This window comes from Thermobia domestica, chromosome 10 (assembly GCF_964235325.1).
Source record: "Thermobia domestica chromosome 10, izTheDome1.hap1.1, whole genome shotgun sequence".
In the NCBI taxonomy this organism is placed as follows: Eukaryota; Metazoa; Arthropoda; class Insecta; order Zygentoma; family Lepismatidae; genus Thermobia; species Thermobia domestica.
The window spans coordinates 208,082,778-208,108,780 of record NC_137463.1 but is presented as its reverse complement, the minus strand read 5'-3'; the positions used below and the strand labels follow the sequence as shown (position 1 = coordinate 208,108,780).

General features: G+C 36.1%; 1 protein-coding gene across 4 annotated transcripts in view; it reads left to right on the top strand.

Annotated features, from left to right (window-relative positions):
- Window positions 1-4,328: 4,328 nt before the first annotated feature.
- The window catches only part of LOC145662954 (uncharacterized), a 40,507-nt gene continuing 18,832 nt past the window's right edge, over window positions 4,329-26,003 (top strand). The window contains exons 1-4 of one of the 4 annotated variants that reach the window (XM_081729015.1): window positions 4,329-4,377; window positions 12,747-12,891; window positions 24,895-25,064; window positions 25,276-25,425. In XM_081729015.1, coding sequence (XP_081585141.1) covers window positions 12,873-12,891; window positions 24,895-25,064; window positions 25,276-25,425 — 339 coding nt within the window. In that variant the 5' untranslated portion in view covers window positions 4,329-4,377; window positions 12,747-12,872. Of the gene's footprint in view, window positions 4,378-4,442; window positions 4,714-12,746; window positions 12,892-24,894; window positions 25,065-25,275; window positions 25,426-26,003 lie in introns of those variants that run through there. The other 3 variants (XM_081729013.1, XM_081729017.1, XM_081729016.1) reach the window with 3 other exon arrangements.

Here is a 26,003-nt window from a genome sequence, read left to right as displayed (position 1 = left end):
GGAAGCCGAGTAAGTGCGAGCTTAGTTGAGAGCAAGCGCGAACCAAATTCAGACAGGTGAGCGCGATCCCGAGTGAATACGAGCCCAATCGAGAGAAGTGACCGCGAGTCCGAGTGAGTGCGAGCGCGAGCACAGTTAAGAAAGTGATCACGAGCGCTAGTCTAGATGAGACAGCTGAGCGCGAACCCAGTCGAGAGAGATGATCGGAGCCCGAGTCAGTGCGAGCTCAGCTAAGAGAAGTGAGCGCAAGCGCGAGCGCGAGCCCGATTGAGAGAGGTGAGCGCGATCCCGGGTGAGTACGAGCCCAGTAGAGAGAAATGAGCGCGAATCCGAGTGAGCATGAGCTCAACTGAGAGGAGTGATCGTGATCGCGAGTAAGCGCGAGCCCAGTGGAAAATGGTCATCTATGGTCTGAACACACAATGCACCGAACACTCCTAACGATGGATCTTTGCAGCCGATGACCCATCCATGTGCGAATGTTAATACTACGACATCGGTAACTACGACTGAAATGCAGACGTAACCATCGCCACTGGATCTTGGCGCAGTGGCAGAGCGTTGCATTGTCTGACCTTCTTCATCATGACGATGGGAGGATGTGAATCCATCGTGTTCCTTGACATTTGTACTGCTGGACGGAGACAAGCTTTCGGTGGCTTAATTAAGCTCTGGGAAACATTCACGTGAGCATCCATGTGTCTAAAGCGTTTTTCACAGTCCTTTGCACCTTTCAAAAACAAACCGCATAACTTGATGTTGTATCACTGCGCGCACGACTATTTGCTGATTGGTGAAGAGAAAATTGTTTCGTCTGTTTCCCGCAATATTTCTGCTGAGCACGTGCATGTATTTCTGCTACTGCAATGTGCATTACTCGTCTCACTCTCACACCATTGCCGTGATGTAGGGCAAAATATCCAATACTTTACAACCCCCCCTTCTTTAAGAGCAACTGAACATTGTTATTTTCCTTCATACTGTAATTATAGATGAAATTACAATGAGTTATGTCAAATTATCAACTGAACGATAAAGAGATGGTGCTGGTATGTTACAGCAAGCATATTTATTATTATGGGTGATTATTTCTTTTTCATCTATTACCTAAATCGTTACCCATATCCATGAAAAACAGATGGTACTTTTCCCCCTTAAGTTCAATTTATTGATGTGCTTTCTTACATTGTATAGCATGGGAATGTACAAATACTAACTTCAGTACTACCAAGTAAGTAAATAAATATTCTATGAGAACATGAAAATTAGCTATTATAGGTCTTAATTTTCTTCAAGTGAATTAAACAACGTTGATATCGTTTGGTAAAGTATTTGCTTTTCTTCTGCACTTATGGGTTTGTCTTTTTTATGTTTAATAGAATAACTCGGAGGCAGCATGTAATCTGCTGGCTTCCTTGGGCGACATCTTTTAATTGTGGTGCGTACTTCGAGTGTTTTGTCATTTGTTGTAACAGTTTTCCCTTACAAATTGGATTTTGGTTCAAGATTTCGATCCCATATAGATACATACTTTGAGTTGGATCCTAAATGTTCTTACTGTGCCTTAACAATGCATTAATTAGCATAATACATTGTGCATTTGTTGTGTACTATTTGCTCATGGAAGAATAAACTGTTATTAGTCTCATTTTCAATGTTGCTAACTCATAGTTATTTTTCAGTTTTTCACAAAGAATGGTTGTCAAACAGTTGTGTCATTTCATGAAAATGGGCTAAGAAAATGACAAAGAGAAATCAAGTGAACTCGCTGTTCTTATTGAAGATAATAAGTTCCTTATAGTATTTCAGATCTTTGTTTGACCTTTCATTAGAGATGAGGAAATAGTGAATTAAATAAAAAGAGAGAAAGAGAGTAAGGGGTATAGAGAGAAATTAAAGAGGATAAAACCTATTTTAGTGATTCATTACGAAGTAATATGAGGCTAATTTTTTCAGTTATAACTTGTATATCGCTATTTTAAAATGCGATCAGAATAAATGACCATATAAAAGATGCAAAAACCGAATATTCGGTGCCAGAAATGAAATAATGTACAAAGGAATCTTCAACATTTAAGAATTTTTATAATATTGGATAGGAATATTCATAACTTTTGAGTCTTAATTTTTTTCTATCTGCAGTGAAAGTAAGAGGAGGTACTATGTGCATGTTAAATAATATGTCTTTATCCCTATGTAGAAACTAAAAAGTTTCTTGGATGTCGATAGAGTCTTCATACTCTTATGACTGATATTAGTTTATGGCGTAACTTTTCTGTTAGATATCAAATGAAAGGATAAGTCACGAGGATTCAAAATATATTTTATAGGTATTTTATTGCATATAACAAAGGAAATAAAATAATAAATTCTCTATTCAATAAATAAGTAAACTCAGTAGTTTTCAAGTTCTTGCAGAATGAACAATTGCTTGTACCAAACACTCGCTCGCCTGTAATGGAAACGTATAAGGAGCTCAATTTTAAAATGAAATTAAATAAAATCTTTTGAGTTTTGCGTCCCACGATTATGCAGGCTAGGCTAAAGGAGACTGTGATGATTAAAACATGAATGAAGTGGTGGAATGAAGAAAGTGGGAAGAAACTGAAGGACATAGAGGAAACCCACGGTGTTTGCCCACCACACGGTTCACTTGGCGAGAGTTGGGATCGAACCAGAAACCCCATGTGCCAGAGATGAACGCTCTACCACTGAGCCACCGCGGCCCCCCCAAGACCTCAATTTTGAATAGAAGTCGTGAGTACAACTGCACATGTTTCTAAATCTGATAAGTAACTCCTGTTGCTATATGATCAGCGTACTCGTCGTCGGGCGGGAGACCCGCGTTCGATTTCCGGAGGAAATTCATGTAGTTCGAATCACTCGTTTGGCTGTAGGTCCAAATCTCATAGAACCTTATTGTTGAAGGGGACGATAAACTTTAATCCATCCATCCAACCATAGATCTGCTAGTAGGAACCCTAAGTCATCATGTAATAGTGGCTCTGAATCCTAACATTTTAGGCAGATTCTCAGCTAGAGGAAACGTTAGGAGTGGGGATAGTAAGTTTTAGTTGTAATTTACACTGGTAATTCAGCGTTCTGCCCTTCTTCCTCGTGGTGCGTGTATGCGTTTACATAGTAGTTCAAAGACTCAGGAGAGCAGTGCGTACGCCACTGCAAACGAGAGAAAATGGTTCCTGATTCTCCTATCACAAGCCCATGCCATTTTGTTTTTAATCTCATTGTTTTCCCCCTTCAGTTTGTTTATTCATTTCTTAGCACAAAATTGCATATAACATTTTTTGTTTAATTAGTTGGCAACATTTCTGCACTGCAGCCTGCATTGTTTACAAGGGGTGCAAAGCTTCGTGAAAATCAGATTAGTGGATCTCGAGCAAGGCATCATGACGGCCGAGGAGTATCGCACACTACTTGCAGACTTCGTACACCTTTCCATAACGACTATGTATTCCAACGTTAGTACCATTTTTCGACAAGATAGTGCACCATGTCACCAGGCCATGAATGTGATGGAGTAGTTCGAGGAACATAGGGGCGAGTTCCAAGTGGTGTGTTGGGCCCTCAACTCGCCGGACCTGAGCCCAATCGAACACATCTGGGACGTGATTGAACGTGACGTTAGAGTGCATCGCCCCCCTCCCCGGAATTTATTGGAATTAGGTGATTTGTGTGTGTACATATGGTGCCAATTCTCTAAAGTTTTATGCGCCCAATGTTAAATGAAAATAAAGCGTTGCCATTTACCTGGATCCACAACATAAGTGAATGAAGTTACTGTCTCTTATGCTAACGTGTTGAAGCCCCCATTTCAACATGCCCCTATTCTCCATACTCTTACAAAATATGTCTCCTTCCGTCCCGTCCTTCCCCCCAAACCCAAGGTAAATGGCAACGTTGCATTTTTATTTAGCATTGGGCGCATTAGAGTGTACAGCCCAAACGGCTGGTCCGATTAAAAAAATTCTTGCACTTTAGATTGAAAACGTTATATTTGGAGACGATTTTTCCTCCCCCTTCTTACATTTAATTGTAGCTCTGATAATAATAGAGTTACCCTATATCAAGGGACTTTTGAGACACTCTGTATATATCTATCTATCTATCTATCTATCTATCTATCTATCTATATATATATATATATATATATATATATATATATATATATATATATATATATATATATATATATATATATATATACTTCCATATCCTGTTTTAAGGGGATTACTACCTAGAAATTCCCTTCCCTACGCCACTGTATATAATATTATCGTTTAGTGATTTTCGAATTTTGATCTAGTACTAAACTGCAACAGGCTGTTGGCAACCCTGCTCACTATTTCAAGAAAGGCGGTAAGTGGGTGTCTTTACATTATTAATGAATCCTAGCATTAAGAATTCCATAAGGTTAAGCATAAATTTGAAATATTTCTTTCAAATGAATTTAGTTGCAGTTTAAATATTTCTTTATACCACGGTTCATATGAGCAACATTAAGAAAGAAATTTCACTATTTGTCGGATATACCTGTATTGACAAGTGTCCCACACGCATTATGTCAGTGCGAGAGAACGTATTTTGGTGTAAATTTACCAAAGGGTACAACTACAAATCCAGTGGATTTACTGCTTCTGTCATAAGTTTCACAGATTCCACACTGGAATGGCATAAAATATAGGCCAAGTTAGGGTAGGTGGAGTATGATATCGTAGGGTAGAACCTAATACTATACGTAGAGATGCCATATTTTTCTGTTATATAACTTGCCGGAACTTTTATTAGATTGTCGCAGCGGACAATGTTTAGCAGAAGGGGTTCAGCTATTGTTTCTAAAAATGTTAAAATCTCGGTAGTTGCTGCTCACATTAGGTCAATTTAGGTTAGGTTAATGTAGGAGTTCAGCATAATTCACGAAAAAATGATAAATTTCGCTTATTTCTATTATTATTATTATTAGATTAGGTTTGTAAGGTTTATGTACTTGCATGTTCCATTTTTTGGTAATAGTTAAGAACAGCTACTTCTCATCTCCCGTGCACGAGGATACATCTTACTGTTGCACTACCTAAACACGCTAAGTACAAGGGCAAGAACTCAGTCTATTACCTACTTTTTAACATCCTAGATAGTCAATGAATAATGCCTGAAAGTATGGCGTTTCTCGTCCTTCCCTAAATGGGAAGTACGGCTCCTTAACTATAACCCCATTTTTTTACGTATTTCCGGATCTTTACTGCTAAATATTTACCGCATACTCACCGTTGCTGACGTTTCTACTTAAACACAAACAAACTATTTGCTGAGCAAAACTATATATTCACATAAAAAATTACATACGTGTTACAGTTTCGCCAACTAACCCGTATGTGGTTTTTTATGTGAATATATTGTTTTGCTCAGCAAATAGTTTGTTTGTGTTTAAGTATATACAAAGCGAAGCTTCTACTTATGGAAAAATATAACGTTTCTACTCCTTACAAAAGGACATGCTCGCTGCCCTCAACTTCACCCTGCCCTGAAGCGGATTGAATGCAAAACATTTTGTAGCCACTACCGCATACAGGTTGACCTAGTGGTCTTCCACGCACTGAAGAGGTCTACGCTGGTGGAGAATATGCCAGCAGATTTTATGGTCATAAAGGTAGTAAGGGAATATTTAACAACTATTTTATACTTAAGATTACTAACTGAAAGTATATCAAACCTAACATAATCTCTATTTTGTATCTTTCGATCCTCTGCCATTTCCATTCTCATTCTTTACTTTACTAGGCTATTCTACTGTATTCACTTTATCGCACGCCATTCTACAGTACAAAACTCTAGCAATAATTCATGCATTCCCAGTTCAGATAAACATCAAATTTATGTTTACCTAAATTGGGCAGCACCCAGTTATTTATGCTTGTTTCCAGGAATATGACACGCACTTTGAACACTTAAAATAGTACTTCGTAATCTCATTAATGTAATTTGATTAAATTTGCTAGTGCATATCTTTGGATCTAGCTACACGGTGGCAATTGGATTTAAGGCACACGTCGACATCAAAGGTGGGAATTATGTAATTTCTTAGATATAAGATATTACAGAAGTTATTCTATGACTTTTCGTGCTTTAAATGACACCTTCAGACGTTCTGAACTGCTATTTTCCTGGAAGGCATGCGCATATAATTTCGTACACATTAATAATAACAGTCCCAATTGATGTGCCGTGAAATTGATTGATACCTATTATATACTGTTGTTTCATCACGAAATTCACTTGTAGTACCTTAGAAATTGTTTCCTAGGGCAGAAGTTACATTTATATGTGCAGGTTTACTTTACGAGGTCTTCTTTTTGAGGATATGAATACGCATCCAGACGTATTACATGAAAACAGTTTTGAAAAAACGAAATTCAGCTTGCTTGATCGCCGCTTAAATCGTTTTCTACATCGTGCAGAAATACTCTACCGGTGGATATTAGTATGTTCCACAGTCATCTTGGTAAATGTTCAGCAGAAGGGGTCCAGAAGTAGGTAAAAAATGGAAAATTTATGGGAGAAATGTCAGATGCAAGTACTTAGACCTAGCATACCCTTACCAAATCTAATGTAACCTGAACTAATTAATAATAATAAAAATAAGTGAATTTTTTTTTTTTTTTTTGAAGATTATGCTGGACCCCTATACTAACCTAACCTAAACTAACGTAATATGAACAGAAACTATGAAATTGTAACATTATTTAGAAAAATAGTTCGACCCCTTTTGCTAAACTTTATCTGTCATCTTAGATAAGTTCTTCATGCACTCACTTACTTTAATCCTAGTATGGCCCTTTAATATTTAACATTACGGTTGTATTGTTTTGCTGCATTGTTCAAGAATACTCCAACAGGGAAAATTAATATACTAGACAATCCTTTTATATGCATTTACTCATTTTATCTATAAAACTACTACCTTTATGACGGACAATTTCAAAGCAGTACTTGAAACATGCATACAGCAGCATACATACAGTCTTTTCTTTTGTATAGGCTCTTATAATATAAGACTTCCAACGTGGCTAAGCAGTTATGCGCCTCTGGCGTGGGAAAACCGGATTCGATGGAGCGCATGTTTTTGTGTGTGTGTGTGTGTGTGTTATTCACTGTAACTGTTATTCGGATCCTACGTTAAGCTGTAGGTCCATATCTCAAATAGACTCTGCTGAAGGCCATACTAAAGTCAAAAACATCCTATAGCTTTAGTAATCGGGGCTCTCCTGCTGTTCTGCTCCCTAAAGTATCACTTCAATTTGCCATTGAAAAGATTTGACATTTAAGGGCCTCATTTAGAAATACGCACATATCAATCGTCGCCAACGTTTTTAATTCTTTTTGATGCATTAACGCGCTGATCCGCCAGCTTTGCCCTGCCCTTACGCGCATTATTATAATTCTTGCGTATGGTCGGCACCTACAAAGGCTGGATTGCTTTTTTTTTTTTTTTTTTTTTTTTTTTTTAATAGCTGTCAGTTTTACGCAGAGTTCCTCCTGACTTAGGAAATCAGGAAATTTTCAGCACGGATCTTTACTTCTCAGAACTTTTTTCCCTTGTACCCTGTCGTGTGGAAGGATCTACATTAAAATATATAATGAATTATTTTTGCAGAATTTCTCCACCTACACCTACATACACTTCATATACATACAGTTTTATTTTGATAATCCTGGCCAACCATTTTGGGTTGAAACTACGTAAAAATTTCAAATCCTTCTGCTGCAAAATAAGATCTCAAATTGCGAAAGAAAATCTACTTGTTCGATGTATTTTCAACTGTTGGTAAGAGTACAGCAATTTCTAAAGAGAAGAGAGTTGCTAGGTATTAAAAAAAAGTCGTTCATAGTGGTTTAGGTACACCTACCAATAAAAGTATAGTTCCATTTTTACATTATATATTGTCATGGAAAGGCTGGAATGTCAAGGAATTCGTTCTCGCAGAATAAGTGGGAATGCTATTTTAGCCCACCAGGAAATTGTTGAATTTATATGGTACCCCTCTGGCAGTTAAGCCCTCCTGAAGTGAATCTGCGCGTAAAATGCAACTCTTCCGTAAGAAAGAACGGCTAAAGATATTAAAGTACATTTTTTGAAGGAAGAAGTATGTATGTAATTAATTTATGGGTTCTGTCTAAGTTTAGGAATCCATTGGGTTGTAAAATTTACAGGAGAAATATCGAATATACAAGAGAGAAAGGTATTTTACTAATCACAATATATAGGGCTCTATCATTCTTAGTATTGTTTAAGAACCTAATCTAAACTGTATCTTTTAAGGACGTAGTAGTCCATAGAGGATCCATAACAAACTGAATTCTTATGTCAATGCAGTGTGTAGTCATGATCCGTAACAAGAAATCTACTAACATAAGTAGCACAGTGTGTTTAAGCTATCCTTGCTTACGCACATAACTACCGTCACTGACGCGGCTGTTCACTAGAGACGCTCCACCGGGTGAAGCTATCAGCTTCCCCATGCCCTGACTCGTAGATAACATTCGTGTTTTTAGTAGCCATCTAACACAGGCTGGTTCGTGTTTTTGAACTCATTTTTACTGTAGATATCTCTACATCTGTTACATAATGGATAGGCCTTTCTAAAGTGAATCTACACCCGTACTTGCATAGTAGTCAATCTCCTGAAGAAAGAGGTCACAATTCATGAATTCAAGTATGGGTACCTATATTTGAATCCATGCTGAGGTTGTAACAGTTTATGTGGGGATTCACAAACTATATTTGCGCCTTCTTATGTTGGAATCAAAATAAGTAGAGTTCTGAATTGTTAAAAGAACTTTTGTTCCGCAATGACATAATTGTCCAGTTCTATCATTAGGGAAGAAGAAAAACAAATAGATGTGCATTATTATAAAATATAGATTTTCAAAATATGATTTCCCATATTATTATGTCATCAGGTTTAAAATACCATGATCTAAGTACTACTTTTATCAATGAAAGGAAGATAAAGTATCCTTTTAGTTTCATTTAGTAATTTAGAATAAACTTCTGTGATACCTGTTAAACTTCTTTTACTGTAATTATTAAAAGTAATTTCCACTAAATTATTTCATTTACCAGCAGAGCAATAGATGTATTCAAATTCACTAAATTCCATATATTTCAACTTGTTACCTCCTTCAAATACCTTTATTCTTTACAACTCGTGTATATATATATATATATATATATATATATATATATATATATATATATATATATATATATATATAAGTTACAAAAATGTTCAAAATATAACTGAAGATTTTCTAATGTGGAATATGTTCAAAATGTCCTCCATTGACAATAATACATCGTTGGCAACGCTGTGAAACAGACCGATTAATATGTAGTATGGTTTCCATTGAAATGGATTCACAGGCATTCCCAATCACCTCTCCCATGGCATCCAAAGTAGGTGCTTTTTGAGCGTAGGGATCTAAGTCTAACGGCTTAGATTGGGGGTTATGGGTAAATACTTGATACATCCTCGTCGGCCTATCCATCTCTCTACAAATGTTCCATCCAGGAATTACCGCTCGTCTCGATAGTAATGAGAAAGTGCGTCGTCATGTTGAAAGAAAGAAAAGTCACCTCACGAGACCAAACAATAAAATTAGTTAACTGTTTATTATTGCAAATCCAGTCACAAAATTAAGGGTGCCTATCCGATTCGTCCTCATTAATTGCTTGAAACAACCTGAGAATGTAGAATTTCCACTTCGCTTGCTTTAAAGTGCATTCAACACTTGAATTGCTTACACATGATTCACGCGAAGCTTCTGAGAGTATCTTATGAAAGTTTGTAATACTGCTTCCACCCGTCTTTCGTCCTGTACTGTTTTGTTCCTACCATGCCGTCCATTCTTCAGGTCGCGTACTTTTCCTTCCCTCAAATTAGTAGCGTAATTTCGTAATTGTTACATCTGACGATGACGCAGTATCAAATTCTACCCACCATCGTTTCAGAACTTCTTTTATGTTTTCTCATTTCCAGAAACACTTTAAAATCAACTTTCATTGTTCAAAGAAGAGCTTCCCAGCCATCTTGTCAATTAATTGTCGCTGCTGGCACATGAATGTTAAAGAAAACAGAAACACATGAATTGAGTACACACATTAACATGAGAGCGTCAATTGATGAGGTTATTTTAATACCTTCTCTGTTATTAACATTAAAACAGTGTAAACCCCTTTGTGGGACACTAGTTTCACTGTTAATATACTTACAGATATTGAAATAATAAAGGTATTTGAAAGAATTAAATAATGATTTATATATATATTTTTAAAATATTGAAATAATAGAGAGAGTCGACGTTTTAATTTTATCCTGCGTTAATGAATCCCTTATAACTTAGTTTACTGACTAGTAAAAGTTTATAATAGTCTTTCCAGGGATTCACTTGGAATTTTACCGGAAAAAGGGTGTGTATATATGCCATCAGCGCCACATGTATCAAACTATTCTTAAAGATAATAACGGTAATTTCTTGAAAAAGGTCAAAAATGTTCAATGAATTTATAGGTAGATCTATTGTAAAGCTACCCTCGTATCTCTAAAAACATATAATATTGTTGTACACTTCAGATTCATTAACTCATCGTATATGCAAGGTGCTTAATTCTGTTTATGTGTCATTAACTTGTTTCTAAGTTGACGCATATTAAAAAAAGGGTTTACCAAGAATTTTAAAATGTACAGCCAAAATTATAATAAATGAAGTCTAATGCTTAAAGAATTCAAGGTTACAAAAAATAATTTCAGGTAGTCCTATGGCAATCTAAGGTAAGCTAAGTTATTGTAAGCTAATTGAGCTTCGTAAACTAAATAAAATTAGTGTTTTTGGATTAAGTGAATCGTTAAACCCAATCAATCAGTCACCATTAATTGTAAGCAGAAATGTTTCCACATTTATATTTAAATGTTTTTTTATCCGTTGTTTTGAAGTTAATTGAATTTAAAAAAACGATATATTTTATGGAATCCATAGAGAATATGGGCTCCAAAGATTAAAATGAGAATATGAGAGAAAGTAAGACAATAAATAAATGCAAAGAAAAATAATAAAAATCAAAAACAAAAAGGTGGAATCCAATCATAATACTCTGCAGTAATTATGTAGTTGAGGAACTATGTCGTCTTTGTGGAATATAACGTGATAAGAAAATTCTATAGTATCCAGAATCCTTGGAATTACGTGTGATAATATTTGAAATGCAATTTTAGGTGAAAATTGGGTACTGATGCAGACTAATTCGCCGTAATGTTGGTAATTAAGCTTAAAATGAGGGTATATGATAAATTATAGTCTAGGATATTACTTTCCACTGTCGGACCATTTCTGCACAAATGTGGAAAACAGATATTTTGTGTTTACGAGTGTAATATTACTAGTGTCTAACGACTACACTAAAGTTAAATGAGTGAGTGCATGACATGGTGATTCTGTAAACATGCTAATTTCAACCGGCGGAGTATTTCTGCTGGATGTAGGAATATACCGATACAAGTGTAAAACCATTACAAATGCTCTAACCTATGGGATTTTATGCACTATTAAGTGTTTGTGCGAATTCCGTCTGTCGCTGACGCACCTGCTGTCTACGGACGCCCTCCCGCACGGGCTTCCCTGCTGCTTGTACCCCAGCTCGATTATATAGCATCCTCGCTCTTCAGGGCCACTTAGCGCAAGTTGTTTAGTTTTTTCTCTGCAGTTGTTTTTATAAGGTATGCCAGAATGCGTATTTATACCTGTAACGGCAAGCATATAACTTTGTACACATAAAATCAATCTGTACGCAATTATTTGGGCATTCAGCAAGGTAATGACAATTCAGAATATCTTAAGAAAACATTTGTAACAAGAAAAACGTTTTTGTGTGTGTGTGTGTGTAATTTGACGGACTATTCTGCATCTGCACCGAAAACTAAATACTACATACACTTTTACAATAAGATGAGCAATAACAGAGCTTCAATATTTTTTACTAAACATTATGCATAGAGCTTTAGAGGTCAAATTAAAAGTTATTGTTGAGTATTAATAGAAAGTAAAAAAAATGAAGAATAAACACAGAGAAAAGGATGACATATCCTTGGTACAGAATGGTTTTATCAATATACCGTATTTGATTATCTTAGTAAAATAGGGCATAATTCTGATTGAAATATATATATACACTCTATGAATCACAGAAGATACGGAGTTCTCAATGGAGGATGGGGGGATGAACATTTATTTATTTGTGTATATGTTAACTTCATTATGGTTTTGCGTGTTCACTGCAGTGAAATTATCACTTATTGCGAAGATTCAAGAAAGTTTAATGTTTTAAGATGAATGCGAATATCACTTACGAGCATGTGTACAAAATAAAAGTTTTAACTTATCTTGCATTGTTTGTTTGATTCGTGATTTTAGCCTTTCCCTTCCTTTAAGATCCTGGAAATTTACGAATTAAGTAAACAATAAATGCAAGTGAATAGTGAGGGAAAAACTGCACCCTTGCGTTTTGTGCCTCCTGCGCCTGTTTCTCCTTTTTCCTTTTCGCGAAACGATGGGACAGTGTGTCGGAACCTTAGCTCTATTTATTAATCTTTTTAGTATATTTGTATCTATAAATATCAAACACATTGATTCATGTTACAATTTTATTTATGTATTTCAATTCTATCGTATTCCAGACGAAACTAAAGTACGATGGAGGAGGACTTTACCATAACGCACCTCTGTCGTCTCTGTGCATGGATAATTAAGCTCGAAGAATCTTTCTACATTTTCGAAGAAAACATCGAAACTCAGGTGCGGAAATGTCTGCCAACTGTAAAGGTAAGTAACGTTGAAAACATTCTACATGAAAATGTCATCCCAACGATAATGAGTAAACTAGTAACATCATTAGTGATACAGTAGGCACACTTTAATCTGGCATGTGCCACGATCATACTGGACTAGTGATATTGCCGTATTATCGTACGTGAATATAGTTTTAGCGGGGAAATGAACGACAAATCACTAGAAAAAAGGCAAATGATTAAAACGCAATGTATTTACGCACATTCTAAACGTGTGCAGGATATTAATACCGTACTATAAGAACTATTTCGTCATTCTAGCAACTGTTACGTTAAAAATATTCTTATCTGTAATTCAATCGAGTGTAAAATTAAGTTCCATCATTGAATATTTAACAGTTTTGCGGCGTGATCGGTGCTGGATAACCATTAAGTGCCGGATTATAAAGCGCTTCTTGGACTATTAATTCTGTTGCGAATGTAATAATGGAAATCGTGGTTAAAATAGCTTACATTTTAACCGTACGGTATAAAGCAAACAGAACATCAGTCCCTTATATATATATATTATTGGAAAGCTAAGCGATTGCAGGGATTCAACAGATCTGAAAAATGAGGGAATTTGATTCTTGTCAGTTAAATTGCAAAGCCCTTTAATGTCAAGGAAATGATTAAAAAGTTCTTTACTGTCGGGGAAGCCAAGTAGTCGTTCTTGATAATGAAGGCAACTTTGAATATTCTTTGAAGTAATAAGTTTATTTGGGATTTAGAGATCATGGAATATAACAACATAGAATAATAGATAGCAGATGCATGAAGTTATATCAAGGGGTGTTGTGGCATGATACGTTGTTAGATTGTTAACTCTGAAATTAGTTGAACTACAGCATTTCGAATCCCTTAATTAGACAAGAGTGATCTGAACTGAGATGCATCCGTCCTTTTAACCGACTTCAAAAGTAGCACGAGGGTCTCACTTCGAGCCGTTTATATATATATATATATATTGTGCATATGCTCAAGCATAAGTCTTCGGCACAGGTGCACCGATTTTAAAGGTTCTTTCGTCTGAAAGGATATTCTTTACCGTTTTTTCCAAATAGATTTCATGAGGATCTAAACATAGTCTTCCAAGCTAGGCCGTGAAACATCTTAATGGCTGACATGCTCATACTATAATTGTTTATATGATCACACATAATTTCGATATAGGTGCACCAATTTTATTGATTCACTTCTCGTATGAGAAAGTATGTTCATGTAGTGGTTTCATATAAATTTCATTAAGATTTGATAATAGTTATCGGGCCTAGACCAGGAAACTCTTCGACGGTTGATTGATACATTTCACTAGGATCTGGTAATAGTCATCGAAGCTAGAGAAGAAAACTCCTCAACAGTTGATCATGTTAATAACGGAATCAAGCGACTTCATTTGGTTATCGATTTATAGTTTCAAAGATACTTTCTCGGAGATTTCATAAAACATTTTTCAGGATCTAATGACAGTCTTCAGAGTTGAACCGTGAGACTCGTCAACAGCTAATAGACTTAATGTCGTGTGTATGTTCACGTATAATTTCGTATTGCATGGACTAATTGACATTTGATCACGCATGTTTTCTAGACCCATCCATTTTATAGAAAGTTAGTGCGATGCCTTTAGTTTATGTATCTAACTAAATTAATGGGGTTATGAAAAAGTGGAAAAATTACCAAAGTTTTGTCAGGAATACAGTTTACAAAAATTTGTTGTAACCCTGGATTAGAAACAAGATAACAACTAGTAAATTGTCCAGGACACTACAGCATTTGAAAATTAAACTGTATAAATATGTTAGTAGCTGCTACTGCTGTGGCACAAGAAAGCGAATATTTTATATCGTTGGAGTTAGAACATACAATTAAGATTTTGTTAATTTTTGTATGACTTAAAATAACATTGCAGAATAAAATACTAAAGGAAAAACATCAAATTAAGACTCATTTCAGGTAGCTTTGAAGACAAACATGTTTGCTCTTTACGAGTCTTATTTTTGTTTTGTAATGTAAATATTAAGTTGATTTATTTTATTTACAGATAACTTATTCCTGGAGACAGCTTGCAGTTCCTAGCTTTCGGCTGCAATCTGAAGCCTTGGTCACAGGGGTTAAAAATAAGAGAAAATAACAACAAAAATGTCAGGAAAGGAAAAGGAACAGACTCACAAAGATCGACCTGTGCGAAAAAGCACTTTGTTCAAACTGCTGGTTACTCATCTAATGATGAAGTTAAACGCTGTAACATGGAGGATTTAATTTGTGTATTGTTTTGATTTGTAATGAACCTTTTTATTTTTCTTAAATTGATGATTAGGACGGTTAGTCCTAAATAAATTCTTTGTCTTCTGATTTTTACGGTGCTCATATTTACATAAATGTGGATTGCTGCAACTCAATCATATTTATACCGTTGATTTCGAGAAACAGTCTACACAGCATAAAAGTTGGTGCAATCAAGCTTACAAAAGTAATACATATGTTTTCATTCCAAAGGAAATGTACAAGGGAAAAAATATTCCAAAAGATTAGATCATACTTATTACTCCAAATTAACTTCCAATGCTTTATAAAAAATCACCACAAGCAGAGAGTGAAGATGCTAACTCTTGCAAATCCTATACTCATAATTTACGGCCTGCCTGAAATTCGCAAGACGGATGTCCCGTTAAGACCTAATGGGTTTTATGCAGAGTCGTTCTGACTCGTGATTAGGGCCATACTAAAGAGCTCGACTAATATGTTTCCTACAGTAGTCAGGTCTTTAGTATGACGCTAGTCATACAACGAAACGAATCTACATATGACGGATTATATCTGCATACAAAGTTACCAGATGGTTAGTTTATTACTTTAAAGATTTGAATATTTTGCACATTGCTTTAAAAAGTGTCCTGAAACAAAACACAAAGTTTTGATTTGTGAACGCTAACTACATTAAAGTAGCTTTAGTAGACGTAGTTACTATGTAGCTTTCGATTCCTTTAGAATTGGTCTGTGAGGCTACAACGTCTACCTTGTACTTCAAAAAAAATCAATGTATCTGAAGTAAATGAAACACTCAAATTTTTCGAATGGTGTGTATAATGCGATATGTTACCTTCTGAGAGAACATTTCCTATCAATTAAAAGATTTAGCCATGGGTAATGGTTTATCATATTTCCTAGTCAGTTCTCCATACTTTTGAAAGTAAGATCCTTGAGGATCAAATTTGGTGTAATACGGTATTATAGATACGTATATGAAGTGCTTTTTCTGTACAAGGGAAGTTCGCAGTTGGATTTTTTTATTAGGTCGATCCATAATAATTTCTAATTTACCGTAGGGGCCGCGGTGGCTCAGTGGTAGAGCGTCCACCTCTGGTGCTAGGGGTCTCGGGTTCAAACCCTGCTCCCGCCAAGTGAACTTTGTGGTGGACAAACACCGTGTGCGTGGGTTTTCTCGGGGTTCTCCCGTTTCCTCCCACTTTCTTCATTCCACCATTTCATTCATTACTCATTATCACCGTCTCCTTTAGCCTAACCGGCATAACCGTGGGACGTAAAACTCAAAATTTCATTTCATTTCATTTCTAATTTACCGTAGAACGTGAGAAAAATGGTAAACTTACCTCAGTAGAAACAATAACAAATTTGTTATCACCGTCCATTATATGGTATTTAGTCACACATTATATGCATTACAGATCTGCACATTTTACAGTTACCAAAACAAATATTTAGAAGAATATTTTGCTGCGTCCTATACAACTTATCTCATTGGAATTCGAATTACGGATGAGGTTGATTACTTGTTGAAGCTAAGTAGTATGAATGCATATCCAAAGTCTATCTTATTAAGTTGGCATAACAGGTTAAAAGGAATGTAGGTTCCAATAGTCGAAAAACCGAAACCACTGACATTAAATGTGTCGGACTACTACCTATATACCCCAGACAGATAACTGCACTAATAAGACGGTTTTGTATCCCATAGAAGCCCTCCAAAACTTAGGAAGAGAAAAAACACTTATTTCAAGAGTTACGACACTGATCCCGGTGAAAAGTCAGATATTTACGTGATGAAGGAAGTTGCCGGAAGGATTAGATACGTACGACAAAGTGAAAGTAAAAATAAGAGTGGAAAAATCGTAGGGATCCTAAAGCAGAATACACTGTTTCGGGACTGTGGAAACGTTTGTTAAAAACATTTATTTGGAGTCAAAAAGAAATCTCAGAAACTTTGTTTTAGAAAATTGGCGTATTTGCTTAATAAATCCAAAGTTGAATTTAGATAAAGAAATGCTTCAGCAATGAGAAGCAGCAATTGAGAGATACAAAAATTCTGGCATAAAAATAAAACACCAAGATGAGCTGGTAACCTTTCACTAGAAAACAATAGAAAATACAAATTGTGTCCGCCATGTTATACCATGGGGCCACGGTAGATCAGTTACAGAGCGTTCACCTCTAGTGCACAGCTCGCGCCAAGTGAGCTTTGTGGTGGACAAAAACACCGTGTGCGTGGATTTTCGTGGAGTTCTTCCGTTTCCTCGCACTATTTTCATTTCACCATTTCATTCATTTCTCCGTCATCGTCTCCTTCAGCCTAGCCGGCATAATCGTGGGACGAAATGTTGAGAGATTTCATTTCATTTTTCCATATTACATCGTGCTACTCCACCATTTGATAAGTGACCAGCAGGTTTTTTTTCCCCTCAAAAGCACTGCTCAACCTGTCTGTCTGAGTCTGTTCCTGTCTTTTTCCTGATATTTTTTCTTCTATTTTTAACCTCCCAAGACTAATGCTTCAGGAAAGAACGAAGAACTAGGAATTGCAAGATGTTTCCAGGAATTACAATTATCTACGAGAGTCATTTCATAAATAATACACAGCTTGGCAACACTGCGGAGTGGATGATGCAATCGAGGTAAACATTTCGTCAGTTGAAGCTGAGGTCTTGAGACAGCAAGACGTGTGCTTCTGCACTCTGGTGAACACGATATGGCTGTAACAAGTGTTGGAAGTAAAGGCGACAGGTATCTTAAGTAACGTGTCGATTGAAAACTAGAGGTCATACAGGGTGTCCACATGAAACATCCCTGATTACGGATATTAATTTCATGGAGACTTAGTGCCAGAGAATACGGTTTGCTGCATGCTGAAGAGCAACTCATTTTTTGTATTAATTGTTATTATTTGTTGCAGGTATTCATGAACGAAGATGACAACGGCGCAAGAGAGTGCAATGTGTGGTGTGGTTGGCTGAGAGTGAATCACCAATTACCGTGCAAAGGAACTTCAGACGGAAGTACCAAAGGGACCCACCAGACGTGAAGACCATTAAAACATGGTTTGAAAAGTTTTTAGCCACGGGAAGTGTCAACCGACAGCCTGGCTCGGGCAAAGCATGAACGACTGAGGAACTTGGGTGATGTCAAGGAACTCTTCACTATAAGCCCAACAGTCAGTTCGCAGAGCGTGACGCGAGATGAACATTCCAAGTTCAACGGTCCATAAGGTGTTCCATAAAAGGCAGCGTTTGTATACATACAAGATGCAAATCGTTCACGCACTTCAGCCCGGTGGCCTACCAAAACGAACCAGGTTTACAATGGAGATTCTAGAACAGATCGAGGATGTTCCCGATTGCTTGGAGAAGGTGATTTTCACTGATGAGGAAACCTTCCACAGATCAGGCAAGGTGAGTCGTCACAATGTGCGTATTTAAGATTCCGAATCTCCTTGCGTTGTTCGTGAATATGTCAGAGATAGCGAGAAAGTGAATGTGTGGTGTGCTTTAGGACGCGACAGATTTAAGAAACCATTTTTCGTCATGGAGCACACAATAACTGATCGCGTTTGTCTGGACATGCTTGAACTCGTTGCTTTTTCACAGCAACTCTCTTTGAAACCAAACATGATATTTTGTCCGTGATGGAGGTGCCCCACCGCACTGGTGTTGAGATGTTCGTAGGGCTTTAGACCGAACATTTCCTCAGCGATGGATTGGACGCGGAGGACCCATTCCTTGGCTAACACGATCTCCCGATATAACCCCTATGGATTTCTTCCTATGGGGCTATGTCAAAGATAGAGTCTACGCCGTATCTGTACGTGATATTCTTGTCCTTCATCACAAAATTGAAGAAGCTATCAATTCGATCACACCGGACATGCTGCACAACACATGGCAGGATATTAAATATCGACTGGACATTCTGAGAGCTATTAACGGACCCTATATAGAAGTGCATATTTAGACAAAAAAAAAAAAAAAAAAAGAGTTGCTTTTAAATGTGACGCAAACCGTTATTCTCTGACACTATTAGTTTCCATGCAATTAATATTTCTAATCAGGGAGGTTTCATGTGGACACCCTGTACATAATGGTTGAATCTTTACGTGGCAAATCCCCACAGAAATTTCACAATGCCGTACGTGAAGTTTGTGGTGAGTTAACAATGGACCTTAGTACAGTTTTTCGTTGGGCTACTTTTATCCGTAGTAGTCGTGTGAGCGTAAAGCATGATGCAAGATCAGGAAAGCCGAAATCATCAACCAATAAAAGAAGTGTTCAACTTGTGACAGATGAATAAGATCGCATTGTAACGTGTGAGTAAATTTTTGATATCAGAAGGATTCCATTTGCGCCAGTATACCAAGTTCTAACAAGTGATTTACAGAAGAGAAAATATCTGCCCGATAGTTCCCCCACTTCTTGAGTACCAAACAGCAGCAGACACGTCTGGACAATGCAATTTCACTGAAACAAAGATTCAGTGTTGAAGGTGAGGACTTGCTTTGTTACATTATTACTATTGATGAAACGTGGATCAAGAGAGTTGGGGGTGAAATCACAATCCAGCGAGTTGAGAGCTCCATCTTCTCCAAGACCAAAAAAGTGCTAATCAATTAATGGTTAAGCAAGTGAGATTTTTGCTTACGAATCACCAAGACATTATCATAACGGACAGTATATCATGTGGAAAAAGCGTCACAGTAGCATATTATTGTGAATTGCTGCTGAAACTGCGCAGAAAACTGCACAAAACGTAATAACCGCACTTGCTCAGGGCGTGTCCACTAATTGTTCACGACAACGCTCGCCCGCACATCGCCAAGGCTGTGCGTACAAAGCTTCTCAATTACGGTTGAGAATTGTTACCTCATACCTCCTACAGTCTGAACGTGAGTCCACCAGACTACGATTTGTTCTCAAAGTTGAAACTATGTTCATGGATAACTGTTTCCGCGTGTGGAAAAGGTTCCTGCAGCCGTTATCTGAACCATTTAAAAGCTTCACAAATATGGCGTCCTTGATGGAATACAGAAGCTACCCGGACTTGGCATTTCATCATTGCCAAGTGTGCAGATTATATTGAAGGCCTGTAAAGAGATCCTCTCCAAGCAAAAAGTTCAAACGATATTTCGGGTAAAGAAATAAGGAAAATAGTCCATAGATGCAAATGTCAACACATGTTGCTATTATAATAGAAAATAATATAAACCACATCGCTTCTTCGAAAATATTAATTATGGATAATAGGCGAATTCATTTAAATTGTAATAATTAAAACAATTTAAAAATTATTTGTTATTTATGTGATACCAATAATAAGCGAAACAGTGTATGAACAGATATGCCAACGTTCTAACCTACGAAAAGATGGAAATAGTTCTGAAGATAATAAGAAAGTAGGAATTGTACTTGTTTGTTATGTTGCGTAGGTTTTACTTTGTTACACTTACTGTTTATGTTTACGTGAATTCTGATTAAAAAAAAAAAGTTATTGGCGATAAGGCCCCAAGTCTGGATTCACTTGGATTTTCACCTGCGAAAGAAGAATATAATTAGAAAGACGTATTACCTGAGAAAATTGCAATAATTTAGAATTTCAGACCTAAGACAATCTCAAGAATTGTATTACTGAAAATGTTAAAAAAAAATAATACTGAAGCCGTTATATTGCAAGATATTGTGAGTTTTTTTTTTTTTTTTTTTTTTTAAATAATACTTGTGTGTGAAGCCGACATAAGCATCAGTTCATTGAGGCAATTATATTAAGTTACAACAACGAAGTGAAGCTAATTCTGTTGATATACTATTACCATGATGCATCAAATGATCAGAGTGCATTTGTAATATTCTGTCGGACTTGTTTGGCCTCTGTATTTTACCTATCACAACGATGTTTATCAAAATTATCGAAATGTCAGTTCAACTAGAATACTTAACGTCTAAATTCCAATAACGAGAAAACAATCGTATACGTTCTGATTACATGTTGTAAATGGTCTTCATCTTCTCCATAGTAGTTGCAAGTGGACTTGATCTATTCAATGCTGATAGTAGCTTCAATCTTTTTTGTTAATGAAGAGATTAGGAGTGATTTGCTCTCAATAAAAAAGAAAACATTTATTACATACATGAGATATAAAGCAACTAGTAAAACGATAAATCAAATAAGATTTGAATAAATGAGTAACGTGTAATAAAGTTACGTAAAACAGTCATTAATCTACTATGTTAAACAATCTAACTACCCGGAAAACGCATATAACCATCGGACAGGAACAGCTTTCGACGGCGAAGAAATTACTGAAATAAAACTCGTCAGTGTCAGGAGAAATCGGAAAAGCGACGGAAGTTGTTGACTAAGGAACACATGTATAGAATCAAGTACAAGTGAAAGACATAGAGAGACGGCCGTTCTCGATTCTGGAAGATCGGTCACAACTTCGTACATCCATGGAAACTAGAACTGCAACCAGATGTGGGGTTTAACAGTTATGACAGGAAGTTACTTCTCACGCGAATGAAGTGTTTTTATAACAACTTCCAGTATATAACCTTAATATAGGTATTTTCTTATATTACGGAAATTTGGTATTAAAACATTCAACTATGTTATTCAATCCTAAAGAAATTAATTGCAACACTGTGATGACTTATTGTAAACACTTACCTCAAATTTAGAAGCCAATAAAATACGGATTAAATCTCGTAACTTCTTGTTATTTGTTAAGAATCTGAAACAATTCAGCGGGTTGCTAATGGTATCGCAAACAATTGTTGACATGTTAGAAGAGAAAATCCACAGTAACAGACATTTCGGACAATGAAAGTGCTTACCATTTTGTAAATCAATTTTCTTTTCTACGGAAATTTGGTATTAAAACATTCAACTACGTTATTCAATCCAGAAGAAATTAATTGCAACACTGTGGTGACTTATTGTAAACACTTACCTCAAATTTAGAAGCTAATAAAATACGGATTAAATCTCGTAACTTCTTGTTATTTGTTAAGGATCTGAAACAATTCAGTGGGTTGCTAATGGTATCGCAAACAATTGTTGACATGTTAGAAGAGAAAATCCACAGCAACAGACATTTCGGACAACGAAAGTGCTTACCATTTTCTAAATCAATTTTCTTTTCTAGTGGAATGAAACGAAATGTGGAATTGTATTAACGCTTTTAGGATTTGTGGTAACAAAAGGCACCATAACGTAGTGTTGTACTAAACGCTTATAAAACTCATATAAGACGTATAACCCAATTTTTTATTGGTCAAGTCAAACATGGACCAAAAGCACCCCAGATGCCTTTTGGAACCGGAGATGAACATGGCAGCGCCAAGTGAGGGACGAAGGAGCGGAACATTTCTTTTTTGTTAAGGCAAATTTCAAAAATTTTTCACCCCCTTAGTTTTCGAGATATCAGATTAAAATTTTGCATACGGATTGTGTTCACCTCTGAGTATTTCTCAGTTATCTTTTGAGAGTAGTTCTCCGTGAATTCGGGTCCAGGCCCAAGGGGTACAGACGTTCCGAGGGGTGATTTTATAGAAAAATTTCCAATTTTTCTCGGATTTCCCGGTTCAGGTGTATGATACGGACATGTAAGTGCTACCGTTGGAAACGGCGCTTTATAATGAAGCAACGAACGTATAAACCATAATCCTAGGTCAAATAGTAATGCTGCAGGAAATGTTTATATTATGTACTATGAATATAAATCTATGAGTATATTTTTGACCTTCGGCCAAATTTCGAAAAATTCTCGTTGTTATTTTTCAAGGCATCAGATTGAAATTTTGTACACGCACTGTGTATACCACTATGTATTTCTCAGATAATTTTGAGACGTCTACGTCAACTCTAGTCCAGACCAGAGAGGTACAAAATTTCCGAAAGGAAGATTTTTGAAAAATTTCCCGTGTCTGGTGCATGATATAGACATGCAAGTGGTATCCGTTGAGAGGTTGCTTTATTCTGAAGAGAATAAGGTATGAACTATTATCCTACGATAAATAGTAATGTAGGATTTTTTTTGAATATATATGTATATATAAATGGATCACCTTTAGATTAAAAAAAAAAAATCCGCCCTTTATTTTCAAGATATAAGAATGAAATTTTGCAGTCACATCGTGTACATAGCTATGCGATTTTCAGATTCCCACGTGAACCCTAGTCCGGGCTAGAGGGGCGCAAAAGGTTTGAAAAACTCCCGGTCTTCCCCAATTTTCTCGCTTCTAGTGTATAATACGCACAAGCGAGTGGTACGTTGGAAAGGTTGCTGTATTCTGAAAAAAAAAAAAAAAAAAGGGGTGGACATAAACCATGATTCTACGATAATAAGGAAGCAGTGGCTGTGTGACTGACAGTCTAAAATTTACCTCAAAAGTGGAAATCCTAAAAGGGGTAAATGTGCGGAAACCAAATGCGCTATCAGAAAAACAGCGCGAGAGGAATACCGTACAACTTACCTTCGAAAGAAGTAAATAATTAGAAAGATACATCACTTGAGAGAATTGTAATGATTTAAAAGTTCAAAACTAAGGCAATTTGAGAAACTGATTATTGAAATAATTCTATGAAGTTGTTGCAACGAAGTGAAATTAACTCTATCGATGTGTATTAAATAATCAGAATGCAATTTTAATTTTTCATCGGACTTGTGTGGGCCTTCATATTTTACCTATAACAACTATGCTTATCAAAATTATGGAAACGTCAACTCAAGTAGAACACTTTTCGTCTGTATTCTAGTAACAAGGAAACAATCGTGTACGTTGTAAACGGTCTTCAGATAGTTTCAAGTGGACTTTATTCTGTGTTGAGGATAAGAGCTTCAATGGTATTAATGGAGAGTTAGGAATGGTGCTAAGTTATAAAGAAAAGAGAAGACATTTATTAGTTACATGAAATAATTAATCTATAAACATTTAAATAAGTTAGTAACGCATGAAAAAGTTGCATAAAGTATTAACCTCCTGTTTAAGTATTTCGGTACAATACTAACGTTAAAGCTAAATCTACATGTGTTTATATATAGTTAGTATAAACGAATTTAGTGCTTTGGTATATCTTACCTAAATTCGCTTACGTTACATGGTATTAGTTGAGATATGACATTAGCTAATATACAAAGTATGGGTAATTAATAACATACTTCGAATAACCTAATCACTATCTAATTCTACATTAACTATATCTAAAGCCCTACAGTAATAAGTACTTACCCGGAGTGAAATTGTCTTACCTACTACTTATTACTTATACTAAATATTTACCTCAAGATTTAACTACTTGTCGCTTATAATAAATACCTGGAGAGTACTTACCTTATGCACTGCCTATCTAGAAGGTAAACATGTGAAAAGAAAGAGGAAAATCTTAAATTCAGTAAACTTCATCCATAATTAATTCAAAATCTGCATTTTAATGTATTTGTTTGTAATACGTCAATAATATACAGTCAGTACTTACCTAAGGTCAGGGAAAGAATGTTTCATTGAGATTCAGTAATCATAGTTTCGTTGGAGGTGACTTCTTGTCACAAGAAAAAGGTCACGTTATCCGAAATCAGCGCATTTGTTACAGTGTGTCAGCTGTGTATTGCAACCATGGGCTTGTTGTAATATCTTACCTCGCATGTTCTAGTCTTTGGAACGTAGGTCAATTTGTAAGTCTAACTTAAAATGCACCCGTCTCCTATCCATTACAGCAACAGCAGGTATTCCAACGGCGAGCTGCGGACGTCGCTGGAAATGGGAATGTCTTTATGGTGAGGAGAAAGTAAGAGCTAGTGCACCAGTATGTTGTCTTCGTTGCGTTTTTATTATTTCTTTTCAAACTGGAGACGCGCAATTTTCAAATGTTAAAGCAAAAAGTAGTGTAAGTATTTCATCATTGATAAGTGTTGCAATTATTATTGTGTCAATAATCCAAATCTGATAACCGTGATTTCTGAAGGAATTGTGCTGTTTCTGTTAATTTAAAATATACTAATCTAAACTGGACAATTATCTTCAATGAAATATGTTTTAACATATTAATAGTTTCTTATATATATGTGTATATATTTGTTTTTATTTAAATTTTATAGATTGCGAAGAACGACCCTTTGCCGAAGAACATCTGTAAGCAGTGCAAGTATAAGTTAAATCAGTTCAGTATATTCAGCAACCAGTGCGAGGAAGCTCAAATAGTTTTGTCACAGTACGCGGAAGGAAATATAGGACCAATTCAACTGGAGGTGAGAAAAATGTTCAATTTACAGCTAGGTTTGTTTGCAAGTTGAAGCACCTTACTTTTAAATTTTAGATATGACCTGAAGTTTTTATTGTATAACGCTATCAAATGAATGGCACTGAAATCATATCGTGCTTAAAAGAATCTATTCGAAAAGAAATTGCAATTGAGCAGGCCTTGCGTAGGAAGTTTCTGATTCCCGAAAAGTACAATTTTCTGTGAGTATCGCAATACAACAAAATATATCGGTATGTTGCATCTGTTCAAGTCAGTGGCAATCATTTCAAACACTTATCAGGCGAGTTCTTGTAAATCAGTTATCGATTGTTTCTTTCTGTACATTCAAGGAGGATTCTCGAACATGTCTAAGATGCACTTGCACATACTGCCCTAACACCTATTTGTTTTCCGTCAGTTTTTTGTGTATGATTTACTCACTTGCAGCTGCATTGATACGTTAGTTTTATTCCTTTTTCTTTATTTTTTTTAAGTCGTGTTGTATGGTTCTTTCAAGTGTTGATGATTGTAAGAAATGTCGTTTTCTATTGCAAGTAATGCACCATATTTTGTACGTGAGAGCTT